The sequence below is a fragment of the Nanorana parkeri genome, unplaced genomic scaffold, assembly GCF_000935625.1.
Source record: "Nanorana parkeri isolate BGI_ZX_2015 unplaced genomic scaffold, ASM93562v1 scaffold97, whole genome shotgun sequence".
NCBI lineage: Eukaryota > Metazoa > Chordata > Amphibia > Anura > Dicroglossidae > Nanorana > Nanorana parkeri.
The window spans coordinates 973,646-988,587 of NW_017306365.1; the positions used below are offsets into that span (position 1 = coordinate 973,646).

The 14,942-nt window shown below is 38.6% G+C and overlaps 1 protein-coding gene across 1 annotated transcript in view; it reads right to left on the reverse strand.

Moving 5' to 3' along the window:
- Window positions 1–14,942, reverse strand: part of VPS13C (vacuolar protein sorting 13 homolog C) — a 225,912-nt gene that overhangs the window by 178,849 nt on the left and 32,121 nt on the right. Inside the window, exons 7-11 of the mRNA XM_018552762.1 lie at window positions 10,058–10,120; window positions 7,778–7,887; window positions 6,076–6,135; window positions 5,649–5,708; window positions 5,137–5,217 (exon numbers count right to left, since the gene is read on the reverse strand). Of these exons, the coding sequence (XP_018408264.1) occupies window positions 5,137–5,217; window positions 5,649–5,708; window positions 6,076–6,135; window positions 7,778–7,887; window positions 10,058–10,120 (374 nt within the window). The remainder of the gene's footprint in view (window positions 1–5,136; window positions 5,218–5,648; window positions 5,709–6,075; window positions 6,136–7,777; window positions 7,888–10,057; window positions 10,121–14,942) is intronic.

Below are 14,942 nucleotides of genomic sequence, written 5' to 3' on the forward strand. Positions count from 1 at the left end.
CCTTTTGTACTGGAATTGCCCGCTTGGAACCTGACCTCGGCTCGTCTAATTGGATTACGGCTTGCACGGTGCTCAACACCACTGGCACTCCTGCCACTTGTTGTCCCGCTGGGCTCTGTTTCCATCCTCAGAGTCTCCCAGGACACAACGTGCAAGGGAAGCCTCCTCTCACATCCGGTCTCCCAGAAGGTACGTAACACTGGCACTTTATGGTATTCACAATACTTTGGGGGGGAGGGGGAGATTGGTTTTGTAGGTGAAAGGAGAAGGCAACTCTACTTTGAAGCGAGCCCTTGCTTTGAGAATGCCAGTAAAAGCAATAGGTTTGCTTTAATACCCCCCGCCCCCTACTCAGCACAACATGATCACCACTGTTCACCAACATGCTCACCATAAACTGTTTGAAGTGAGCAAGATGTGGAGGGGCATGTGACTTCCTACTCTTCCGCTCATGACAGCACTAGTGTTTGGTGACTAAACCAACATTGGCACATGGGGGTGGGATGAGGGCCCTTAGTCTTGAATAAAATATGATTAAAGTGACCTGGACATCAATTACCTTGCTTGCATTGATTAAACAGAGCTGTGGGGGACAGAAAACAAAGGGGTAAAGTGTGGGCCGCGGGGGGGACATAAAGCAAACCTACTGCTTTGCAACAATAGACAACCCTAAACAAATTAGGGGAAACTGTTTTTCTTTTTCCCCAGAATAGCCATTTGGCTCCTGGGTTTACTTTAGAGCTGCAGCTAACGATTATTTTCAAAATCGATTAGTTAGCCGATTATTAAGTTCGATTAATCGGTTAATCGGATAAATAATAAAATAAAATGTAAAAAATGGCTCCAGTGATGGACTACTAGCTTGTATTGAGATTGCACTCAATCACAGGAGCAAGCTTGGAGCGGTGGAAGTAAAAAAGAAAAAAAATAGTGTGGTGTGCAATATAGTGAAAAGGAAAGTGTAAAATTATACAGCAATGAATGCAATATGGCACCGACTATAGAGGACTACAAATCCCAGCAATAGTACATTATACAGAGCAATGCAGAATTTCACCAGCTATAGAGGACTACAACAAATCTATCAACCACGAGAAAAAATTGCGATAAGGAACTGAGCTCTCCTACATTGCAACTTGATTTCTATGAAGACTATCAGATGAATCAGATCAATGTATAGAAAATGCATTTAAAAAATAAATAAAACATGGTATCTGACTGTTACCAAGAACATGTAACAGTTTTACACTTCGGGACATATTTAAAAAGCAATGGCTCTGACATTAATCAAACATTCGCTGCAGATAAATCTTCCAGGTGCAGGTGTTTTAAATGAAAGGTATTCATTCACCACCAGTGAATTCTGGTGAAAGTCAAATTGACTGCTTTAAAAATAAGCCCCCAAGTAATACAGGTTTCATTATTATAATTTATATTATAAGAATTATAAGGACAACTACCTAGCACCTTACATGCAAGAAAGGTTACACATTAATCTGCAGTGATTACAAGGCTATTAGGCTAACATGTTTAACAGTAACACCTGATTACACCCATTTAGGATTGAGCAGTTCATATATACATAAGGTGTGGTTAAAGAAAAAGTGGATGGATAAGTAAAATCAGTTAAATTACTACACATAGCAACAGATAAACCTGCTGCAGTTAACCATACTACATCCCATTTAAGCTGTGCAGCTGACTGAATTTACCAGAAAATCCTGCAAAAGGTACACGTGGACAGAAACACTTTACCATCTTTTTTAGAGCTTGGTTCAATTTTAGTGTTTTTCCACTTTCACAGCCAAATTGGGATAACACCATTTTTATATTTGTATCATGTTCCCTTTCACATAGAATAAGCTAAAACTAAAAAAAAAATATATTAAAAAAAATGCTTCTTGCAGTTTATATTGTGTTTACATGGGTTAGGGTTTCTTGGCTTCTTAAAGAGGACCTTTACCCATATCTTCAAAATAACAACAAATACACATTTAGAAATGTTTAGTAATGACAAATCTGCAAACACATACTTTCTAATAATTGCAGGCTTTTTATTCTTTGCATACCTTGCTTTTCTTTTCTTCCCCATTCTTCTCACCTTGGCCATTTTTACTAAGGGCAGGTGAATCCATCTCCCTTTACTTCCTGGAACTCTGGCACATGTGACTAGGAGACTCTGCACATCACCTCAGGGGAGGAAAATACCTTTCCCTGAGATCTTGTGATATTACAGATGAGATTTCCCAGCAATGCACTGCTGATGTAACCTTCCCCGGATGCAACACTTGGGCACATTACATCACTTTTGCCAATGTGGACCAGGGAGTAGAAAACAAGAAAGTGTAAGTAAAATTAAAATATGTTTGTTTAATGAATGTAAGATGATTTCATATCAGCATGCAGAGCTGAAAGCTGATGTGATTTTTAGCCAAAGGGGGTAAAGTTCCACTTTAAGGGTTAACATTTTTTCCAGCTTCTACTTCTTTTGTAATGTAATCCTAAAAATTCAGTCCTAAGTGTCTGTATTAGGACATTAGGAAATACACTTTAAAAATTTATCAATACCAAATATTGTATTGTCATCGTATAATCAGTCTCTTCTGCCTGCTAGCAAATTTTATCTATATACCGACTGTGGCACAATTGAAGTACAGTATACAATACTGTCCCATTCCTGGCATCTGTAAAATGGAGCTGGGTGCCAAGATAATCTAACTCTTGCACGCAAGCATGTGAGTTGCAACATCACTGCCTGTCCAATGTGCAAAGCAAGAAGACGCCGGACATGGAAGAAGAGGAGAAGATTATGGCAGCAACAGTGACAGAGGAGGCGGGGATTTTGGACCTTGCATCACTGGAGGAGAGCACCAAATTCAAGTGTGCCATAATGTGCATGCATGGCTGTATCCTTAATGTATTAACACACATATTTGAAAATAATGAAATTGAACCTTTAAAAAAAAAGTTAAAACATACAGTCCAGAAATTAAGAATTATGAGAAAAAAATGTTTTGTTAAGATGTCAAACCATCAAGTTTCCAAGTTTGAACTGACTTCAAGGGTCAGTTCACAAAATATTGTTATTCTGGTAACGGACAATGATCAATCAAGTGACCATAGCTTCTAATAACATTTTGGGAACCTTCAAATAAAAGTTCCTTGCAGGTGATGCTGATGCGAAAAGAGAAGTCTTAATACGCACAGGGTTTTTTCTTTTGGCTATGCAAGGTTTAAAACCCATCAGTTAATTTTTTTGCGGAATCCAACTAGGGAGATCTCCGTTTACTACCTCTACCGGAGAAGCAAGTGAGAGCATATCTCTACTAAATTAGGGGAACTTTTCTATCATCTTGCTTGCATTAGAGCACTGAGGTGCCATTCATTTTCAATGACACCCCAACATACCTCTGACACACATGCGTTGCAGAACACCGCAACGCACTACCATGTATTGTAATACCTTGCTTGGGAAAAAAATATGCGCGTTCTTGTCTGGTTCATTGGCAGCCCATCATTTATGTTGGCTGCTATAACCTAATGGGGGGAATTTAATAAAGGTCCTGCACCAAACTAGAAAAAGCCCTGTTGCCAACTTCAGTAGCTTTACTGACACTAGCAACAAATTTAGGTAATCTGTTGCTATAGCTACGACAGATTAAAAATAATTACCACCAGTTTATAGATTAGGAAACTGGTGGTAATTAAGACCAAATCTGAGCTGCTGTACAGAGAGACGCCAGTGCTCCTATTCATCTGCCGGACGGAGGAAGTTTTGTCAAGAGGTCCTTGCCAATAGATCTGCACATCTGCGTGCACCCAGTGTGGCTCATAGAACCAGGCCGCATCACACTCCACTTTCGTGACCTAGAGTGCATGCAGGCACATGTACGCATGTACAATGTATAGTGGCGCCACACAGGCTATTTAGTCCGAGTCCTCCAAGCCCTCTGTGCTCAGTGTTCATCAGCTGTATTATCGAGATGCTGAACCTTGATTCCCGATACCCATTTCCTGTTGCTGTTTTGGCGTGTCCTGGCGATTCTCCTAATTCTCTAGTGACCCTGACCCGGGTTCGTTCCTGGACTTCGTATCTGCCTGCTGTCCTGTACTGCACTGTCTGCTTGGCTCTTCCCCTAACCACGCGTCTACTGCACTGGTACCCTGCTGACCGCATGTTGCTGACCTGGCCTGCTTGACTACGATTCACTCTGTCCTGCTTTCTAACTGGGAGTTTCCTGACCAGCCATTCAGGAGGAGCACCTCAGAGTTCTGCGTTCTTTAGCTGCAGCTATACACTCTTGACACTCATGCCGCTCTGTGCCCCAACTCACCTGTTTTACCAGCCAGGGGTTTTGGGACTGGAGTTGTAAGAGACGCCGCATTCGTCAATTCAAGCTCCATAAGGTACATGACAATTCTTCAGCTGACAGCTGAATGTAAACAGGCTTGCTGACATTATTGACCAAATATGGCCAAGGCGCTGTCAATGATGTTGACAGTGGCTGGAGCCTGTTGGGGACGCTGAGGGACTGACTCGTTTTTCATCAGGTCAGCTCCCCCGGTAAGTGACTGCAGGCTGTGAGCAGATTCCATAGTCAATAGAGAGCCTGGTATTGGCTAAAGAATACACCTACTGTTTGTCAATGACCAGGGGAGTGGACCTAATGGGGAACTAGTTCCTCAGCTTACCATTAGGCTCTGCCCACCCACTAATAAATGTCCTTGCCAGTTTCACCATCGTGTGACAGGTGCAGCAACCGTGGGGAGTGGTGGGCTGTACTAAGGACCGGCCAGCTGGTTTGAACACTACAGCTTCAGTGCACCTCCACACCGCAAATGGTAAATTTAATTAATTGCCATTTTTCATGTAAATGCATGTACCTGTTTCCAATATGAACCTGGGACAAGCACCAAAACTTGCAGATGCTAGATGGAATTCTAAAGAACTCTATGGACACTCATTATGAATTTCAGGGAATGTGTCAAACTTAGTGCCAACAGACAAAAGAGCAAATGTGTCTATTGACTAACAAAGATGCTCACATAAGGCTGGAGTAATTAGAGAGATGCCCACAAATATCAAAAACTCTAGCACAGCTCTACAGTCACATGTATAGACAAAAGTTTACTTACCAGGATAGTCTCCACAGAATGGTGGTAATACATTTTGCTGTTCACATTCCAGTAGGTGCTGAAGCTATCCAGACGGACCAACTATAGAAGATGGAAAAGATAAAGGTATTGGCTACAGTAGGAGAAGCCACAAGCTGTGTTTATAATACATAGTGCTTCACCAAACAAAATGTGCATTAGTGTCCTGTAGTCCCCCTGAAGGATTGTACAGTGCCAGGAAGGCTGACAAAGCTACTACTAATTGTGAGGCACTGTCAGCCTGCAACAGCAAGCTGTTACTTGCAGGATTACCAAGAAAGAATACATAACACTCTCTAATAATAAATAGCTCAGGCAAACTATATACAATGATGGCACATATACTTAATTTTGGATTTAGGGGTTAAGATCTATTTATGATAATACATGAAATTAAAAAAAACAAACAAGCATAATTCCCACTTACAGAATATGTAATATTTAGTTTTACATTTAGCAATGCAGACATTGGTTTAATTGATCAGGACATTTACCTTATGTATTATTTTAGTTGCTTCATTTAGTATACATGGTACCCACAGTTCATTGGCAGTCTGTCACAGGGAAAGAAAAAAAAAAAGTCAAATAATCACATGAAAACTTGAAATACAGATAATTATTGCAATAATATGTTTTGAGGAAGATTAAAACAGCTAAATTAAGAAATTGGATAACCTGCTTAGGTGAATAAATGAAATTACTACTACAAATGGAATGATACTCATAATAACACACAATGCTTTAGATGCCACTATACGGCGCTGGAACATTCGCTCTATAAAAGCCACCATAGTAGTTTCTAAAGCAGGAGGTAATACACCACTATGGTATGCAGAAGTGCTGGTAAAATGCTCACTTATAATAAGAAGTTGCAGTTACATCTCTCAGTCCCATTATAACTAATACTAATCAAAAGGGTACCTGAAGGCTCAGCTCGGCTAGTGTTATTCCTACAGATACTGGAAGATTGGCATCACTAATCTGTGAATACAAGAATATGTTAACAGGATGAAGTGACCTTAATGTCCTGTTGTTTGAATGACAACTAAAACACAAAAATGTAGAGAAACTGTATGTTCAAGTAACTGGACAGTGGTGTGTGATGTATAGTGGTTTTGAATGTGTTTTCTACCTTTTTTATTTAATAATTAGGGCTCAAACAAAAAAATAGGGCAGGTAAGTATAAAGTATTGCATAAGTATATTATGTAGGCTTCTATTCAGCAAGCAGCTGAAGCTTTTTCCACTTTTCCCTCTGTCTCCCTACTGCCCGTTATAAAAAAATCTTGTTTACAGAGCTCAATAGCCAAATATTATATTTACATACACACCCAAGTGAATAATTTAAAGCAGGGAGTTCCTCATCAGACAGCAGCATCAGAGGTTTCAATTTGAGTAGGCCTTAAAGCAGGTAGCTACTGTTGTGCTATCTCCTGTATTAACTTTATTGGAAAAAACAAAGACTGCATATGCTTTATATAGTTAAAAAAAATAGATGCACAACATCAATTCAAAAAGCATGTAAACAAAACTTTGTTAGGTTCAGTCAGTTTAAATTGTCTGTTAAAAGTTGTATGTAACATAACTCCAGTGCATAATTCAGGGACTGATTTTTACTCATCCACTGGTTTCAGAACACTAACACAGGGTATACTCAAAAACAACAACAGTGCCTTTTGTCTTTGACTGTTTGTTTTCTCTATTGATGGATATGCTTATACAGACAACAAAATACAATAGTCAGCTAAGAAGTATTTTGTAATGTCTACTAGTTTTACTCATCAGGACTGTAATCTCACGTTTGTGTGTGGGCTTAAGCAACACTTAGGAATACAATACAACAATTTGTGACATAGGTGACATTTACATGACAAATGTCACGTGGCAGACCTGTTTCACAGTGGCAACACAGTGAAACACAAATAAATCTAATTCTACCTATTGTTCTTGCCCTCTTTTTTTTCGGATGGCACAGTTATTATGACTTTAAGTATCACTGTTGCATGTTATAGTTCTTAGTCATCATTTGGCTTTTGTGTGTGTTTTCACACATAAAATGTCCTAAGAGGTTTAATGCGGTGCTGTTCAAAAAAATTATAGAGCAGGCAGCATTTGTAGAATCACTATGTCTATGTTATTACATCTAATAGTAGAATATAACATTTTATAGTACAGTAATAGCCCTTTAATACTGTGCCTCACAGCCCATAGCATATGATAATCCTACCAAACAGAATCAAGCAGGCAACATAAGTTGATGCATGAGCCTTTGCATCTAGTGTGTATATATATATATATTATTATTATTATTACATAGTATTTATATAGCGCCAACAGTTTGTGCAGCGCTTTACAATATAAGGAAGACATTACAGCTACAATACAATTCAAGACAAGATGGTAAGGAGGGCACGCACACACAGCTCATTTACATTTTCCAACTAAATACAGAATATGTTAAAAGCTAGTAGAGGCACATGGGTAAAAAAAAAACAGCATTGTTTTTTTTAATTTTTACATACAACACAATGTTTATTTTGTATTGTCTTAATGTTACATAATCACAAAGGATTCTACTAACATTTGACACAATTGCATATTTAGCATATGATCTAGATACTCACATCATCTTCATATCGGATATGAATGTTTGTAATTTTGACTTGTAGATTCTTGATAACCTGTGCTGCCAGTTTTTCTAGTAACGTGTCTTTTTTCTCCTCCTTTGGTTTGTCTTCAAAAATAAAAATCATACAACAATGCATTCATGTATTAAATGCTAGATAAATTCCCAAGATCTTTTTTTCAGCCATGACAGATATTTTATTAGGTATATTAGGTAGGTTTTTCCACTTGAGGAGTGGAGTTTCTTTGTTGATGTTAATCAGACACTAATAAATTAGCACACTTAGTGTGGCCATTTAAAACTAAACTTGTGATGAAAAATGCATAAGCAGTGGTTAGCTTCAGTGAAAACTACATGTTACAATAATCAGCAGATCAAGAGTTAGATGTAACTATAAATATACTTAAATCCTGACTTTTCTGTAAAAGTCAAGTTTGACTCAGTCCCCTTCCATTCTCTTGGTCTTTAAATTTGATATGCAGCCTCATAGGAGAGCGGTGGGTAGGCCAAATACGACTTTGACAGGAAACTAAGATTTGAACATAATTTTTTAGATGTCTATATCTCTGCATCTGGTTTTCACTGAAAGTCATTTCTGCTAGTGTGTTTTGTACAATATCCCAAGTTTAAATTTCCCAGGATTGTAATATGTATTTAACCAAAACTACAATAAAAACAAGTCAAGTAATAAATTCATGCAATTTTACAAGATGGGGCTCGCAACAAAGATCCCAAATCAGGTCAACCAGAGCATTCATCTTGGACAAGATGGCCGTCTTACTGGGTGACAAGGTCAATTTATTAACAAACAATAGATGATGCATATAAAATCAAATACAAAGCTTGCCCATTCAACTAAGTTGTTATGAATATATGGAATCCTTTCAAATATCTCTAGTTTTTATTTTAAAACGGATGCAATCCACCCCAAAAACCTGACATTTAAGAATATACTCCTGTATAGGCAGCTCAAAAAAAAGCCAACTCCATTCAAGATGGATTCTATAGAATTTATGAGATCAGACGCTCCAGCGGCGGTATTATTCTGACCTAATTAGTGCAGCTACCTACAATTCCAGAAGGTTATAATGACTGTCACTCCCTTAAGGTCAGATTCTCCATTTATTTATTTACTTCATATTGTGGAAAATCCATCAGGAAAGCAGATCAGATCATCTAGTTCTGGTGGGGATAGTTTCTCATTTTTTTAAGGATCAAAAAAATCAACACATGACTCAGGTTGACAGCAACCAAGCAAAAGACAAATGACGTGGGGAACCCCAGGGGACATGTTACATACCTGGTGGTCCTGCCCCTTCGCTGCCCGGTTCTGGACCAGAATTTTTCGTTTGCTTTCGACTCTTTTTGCCAAAAATATCTCTAAAGACCCAACACAGGCCTTACTCCATGCCTCAGTCCCCGGACTGAACAAAGCTCAGGGAGCCCTAGCCCACCAAATATTCATTGCCGCCAAATTAACTTTGGCGGGAAATTGGAAAAAACAATTCATCCCGTATCGGGAATTCACCAATAGGCTGGATGTAGTTCTCTTAAATGAACGATTGTCGTACGTCCTACAGGATTCACAAGCCAAATTTCTTAAAATCTGGGAACCCTGGATTCTACATAATCACCCTGATCTAGATATTGACACCCTCCACCGCCTGTGATGTGGTCTATAGAGTTAAGAGGTAATGAATGTGTGACCCTCAGCTGTGAACCGAAAAGCCAGTGGAGCAGACCTGAACTACAATTGAAGTTGACCGACGGATGGACCCTTTCCCCCTACTTGTCTTCCCCTTCTTCCCCCCGCCCCCCTTTTTATTTCCTTTATCTTCTACTGCATTAATGTTGATTTGTAGTGTTTGCATTGACATACTGTTGATTGTATTACGTTACCTATGTGGCCGCCTGTAGCCGGCAAGCACTGTACAACATGCTGTTTGTAATTACCTTGAAAACCCAATAAATATTTGGATACGAAAAGACAAATGACGAATAGAGTTAACCTTTTTTGACATTGTTAACTGTAGGTAAAATAGGTTCATAAACAAGTTTAGGGCCTTCGCTTCAATACATTCATAACCGATCTTTAGTTCCGTTGAAAATGATAAAAGGATAAGCTTACATCCATTGGATTTTCTCACAATCGTTGTGTTTATTTAGCATGCAATGCAATTATTTTTACTAAAATACCGAAATCCCATTCTATGACATGCTATTTGGTACCAAACATTAGCTTCCTCAAGCATGCTTACAAAATATTATGCTTACCCACCTTTTTTGCTACCATAAACCTTAAAACGGTTCTTAAAATGTTTGTGCTTTTTACGTTTTGGTCCTTCACATTGCATGCATTAGTATGAGAAAAGGATAAAACCAAATGTTAGTAAAATACTGGCACGGCATTCTTGGATGAAGGGAAACCAAATCTTATAGATACATACACACATATTCATAAACAGTTAAAGAGGAACTTTACCCAGATCTTCAAAATAACAACAAAGACACCTTTTGATAATGACAATCTACAAACACATACTTCTAGATAATAGGTGGCTTTTTATTTCTGGTTTTTCTTTTCCTCCCCATTGTTCTCACAGTGGGCATTTTTACTAAGAGCAGATTAATCTATCTCTATTTACTTCATGGAACCCTGGCACATGTGACCATGCACATCTCAGGGGACGTCTCATGAGATTAGAGATGAGAATTCCCAGCAATGCACTGCTGATGGTACCTTCCCAAGATGCAGCACTTGGGCACATTACATTACTTTTGCCAAAGAGAGCCAGGAAGAAAAACAAGACATTTTAAGTAAAATTCAAGTGTGTTTTTTTAACTAATGAATGTAAGAGGATTTCATATCATTATGCAGAGCTGGTTGCTGATGTGATTTTTAGCCAAAGGGGGTAAAGGTCCACTTTAAGGTATAAATAAATGCAAAGCATATGAACAATGCAGTTAAGAGCCTTTACATAGGCAAAGCAGAACTCTGGGCAAATATTTAAATAAGCAGTTCATTAACGTTTCTTCCTATTGTCACCTCTCAATTGGGCGAGTACAACTATCATGATTTCAGCGGGAGAAAAGTGCTGTACTATAAATGGAGCAATGGAGTAAGGCTAGCCATACACTTTTGCAGCAAGCCTACCCATAGACTTTTAGCTTTAATTTGTGATTATTAGCTGTATGGTGCCAGTCTATGGTTTTCTCCATTGAAGTATTGGGATAATAATTACTTAATAGATATCTTGAACAGTAATGTAGTAGGTAAGGTTCAATAAAGACACAGGTTCATAAAGATACACATACACACACACACACACGTTTTAGGTGTGGAAAAAATGCTGTAAAGTAAGAATGTTTTCAGAAATAAAAGTGTTAGTTTATTTTTATCAAATTTAAAAAAAGGCAAAGTAAATGAACAGAAGAGAAATCCAAATCAAATCAAATCAATATTTGGTGTGACCACCTTCGCCTTCAAAACAGCCCCAATTGTTCTAGGTACACTTGCATACAGTTTTGGAAGAAACTCTGCAGATAGGTTGTTCCAAACATCTTGGAGAACTAACCACAAATCTTCTGTGAAAGTAGGCTGCCTCAAATCCTTCTGTCTCTTCATGTAATCCCAGACAAACTCCATGATGTTGAGATCAGGGCTCTGTGGGGGGCCAAACCATCACTTCCAGGACTTCTTGTTCTTCCTTACACTGAAGATAGTTCTTAATGACATTGGCTGTATTTTTGGGGTCACTGTACTGCTGCAAATTAATTTGGGGCCAATCATACACCTCACTGATGGTTTGGCATTTCTCAATGCTCAGAAATACAAGTGTCTGCTTGTATTTCTCAGCATTGAGGACACCATTGATCCTGACCAAATCTCCAACTTCATTGGTAGAAATGCAGCCCCAGAGTTGCAGGGAACCTTAAACCATGATTCACTCAGGCGACAAAGGGAATACTGTCCTGAAAGCTGTCATATACTGCTAAGACCAATGGCATACTTGAACCAACATCGTGGGAACACATTACCAAAACGGAAAGCCAATCAATGGAAAAAGGCAGCAGAAGAAATAAAATCACTCCAAGAAATTAAAACCTGGACACTCACGGAGCTTCCCCCGATCACAGAACTATAGGAAGCAAAGGGCCTTTTTAAGGTGAAGCTCAAAGCAGAAGGAAATATCCACAAATACAAGGCCAGATTAGTTGCTAAGGGATACTCCCACAAATTTGGAGAAGACGATGATGAAACATTCGCTCCCTTCATAAAACACCTTAGCATCGTAGCAGGGAAGAGCATACAAGTAAAAGAAATGATAGACACCTGCACTCCAAGGTAGAATAACGTCTTTTTATTGACGTTTCATGCAACAATACACTTATTGCAACGTTTCGGGGTCACACAGGATCACCTTCATCAGGCAGAACAAGTTGTCGTTTCAGGATCACCTTCATCAGGCAGAACAACTTGTTCTGCCTGATGAAGGTGATCCTGTGTGACCCCGAAACATTGCAATAAGTGTATTGTTGCATGAAACGTCAATAAATAGACGTTATTCTACCTTGGAGTGCCGGTGTCCATCATTTCTTATACTATTCAGACGGTGGCCATCCATCGATTACCGATGCACCCAACCTATTACTATGGATCAGCGGTAAGGAGTGCAATGGGTACATGGACTGTAACTGATTGGGGCATACAAGTAAAACACCTTGGCATTAAAACCGCTTTCCTATATGGAGACATTAAGGAAGATCTCTACATGGAGCAACCACCAGGGTTTGAGCAAGGACAAAACCTTGTGTGTAAACTCCATAAAAGCATCTACGTACTCAAGCAATCTGCAAGAATGTGGAAAGAGAAAGTAAATGAAATACTCATGAAAGAGGGATTCACAAGAAGCAAAGCAGATCCCTGTCTTTATTCCAGGAATCAAGAAGACAGAAGGATATACATCCTAATTTATGTTGATAACATTATAACCTGTTTTGAACTAGAAGGGGGCTATAGTCAAAATGTTCACAAACTATTACTATCTTCTCAACCAAAGTTAGAAAAGCAGAAATTTTGGAACAATTTCACTAGCAAAATAAGTAAAAATCATCCATGGAACCAGGCTACCAAAAGAGCAAGCCATTATCGACATTCAATATTGCTCACCAAAAGAAATGATTGTGGATGCACTCAACAAACCATTGTCAAAGGATCGTTGCAGTTTCCTTTGAGAGAAGCTAAACGTCATATAGCAGCGCATATGCTGTTGAGAAGGGGTGTTGGAAATACTTGTGTAAATTGTCTCTGGTATAAGTATATCCCCATATACTGATATACTTGTGTAAATTGTGTAAATTGTGTAGATGGCAGTCTAGTGCATCGTTAGTCTCTATTTGCATGCTTATATAGGATACACAGGAATTTTTTTTTTCTCCATGTTCTTTTCAAAATGCTGTACTCATACATGTAATGTTCTTCTAAGCAAGTACAACATAATTCAGCATTCCTCAAGATATTAGTGCTTCATCTAAAACACATAACCAACACTAGACAGAGAACATAGGTCAATTTGACCCAGCAGCAGATTATTCTGTCACAGTGATCTGTTTCTAAGTTTGGACGAGAAGGACAAATAAAGGCCAGTCACAGTGGTCAATCTCTGACTTACTAACAATTTTGTTAGTGGCCCATGTAACTGAATTTCATATCTCATTTCATAACTCATTGTATCTCAGATATGCATATAATTATATCTCATTATATGCATATCTCATTATCTCATCTCTAGCATGAGATCTATCTACTTCCATTATTGGTTCCGAAATGCAGTGCTCCCTTTTTACCTCTGGTCATTTAAACTTTTTAGATCAAATTTCTGCTCCCTGAATGAGAAAAAATGTTTGTCCATATTATACAAGCATAAACTGCAAGAGAGATGTCATTCTGGTAATGTCTCTATGATTTATTTTTTCTCTCCATTTTACAGTAAGCATACATCCCACATCAACAAACTGGGACGCTTCTGAAAGCACTATCTGCTTTTAGTTGCTATTCAAATTATAAGTGCATAATAAAACCAGAAGTCCTCATAAATCTCTGCTGGTTCCATTTTCTGTTATGTCACAGACAGTGGGTATCACACTGCTAACTGTTAATCTAAATGTTAGAAAAGACAATGCCAACTGAGTGTAGCCTAGGGAAACCTATTGTTGCTCCTTTGAGTTTTTTGCTTTAACATGCACAAAGTTATTAGACCAAAAGCGAGCATCAGACACTTCGTCCTCTAATATGTTCAAGTCTGGAAGTCAATACTGATGTTAATATAATATAAAAAGGGCAACTACAGCAGAGGGCATTCCTAGAAAGGAAATTCTATAAAGCCAGTAAGAAGTGCTTACATTACCTTTCACTGCTGTTTCCTAAGGTGCAATGAGAGCCCCTGAGATCACTATTGACAATAAACATGTTATTGTGCACGATAACCTGCTTCTCAGCAGATATTAAGTCCCTGTTCACACCTAGGCATTTGCTTGCGCAAACTATACGTAACAAAATATCCCAATCATTCCTATGACCCCTGTTCACACCCGAGCATTTTATCACAAGCTGTAAAATGCCTAATGCTCGATGAAGTACATGAGCTTCTTTTAGTAGTTTACTATGCATTTTGTCACCATAGACTCAATAGGAAAACGCCTAGAAACACGACAAAAAATGATGCACGTTTTGCTCGGGTCTTTATGCACATTTCCCCATTTATACCAATGTCTCAGAATCTGCCAGCTAAAATACACAACTTAACGTATGCGTGTCAGAAGCGTACAGAAACGTGCAAAATATGAACAAAAACGCTGATGCCTAGGTGTGAATGCAGGCTAACTATTAGACAATATATTTTTACCTTCAAATGCTATTTAATGTCTACGTCCATTCAGCCAAGTGACAGGGGACTTCTATATGAAATTTAGCACCCACCTACATTACTTGGAACCATTTTCTATATTCAAACAAGGATGTAGCCTAAACACGGCCTTGGAAGCATTAAACCATAAACAGGGGTATTTTTCAGCTTGCTAATTTTGCATTAGAGAAGGAAACTAACACCAATGAAGTGAAAGGTTTGCCAAAATTAACATTAGAAAAAACACACGGTGACAAT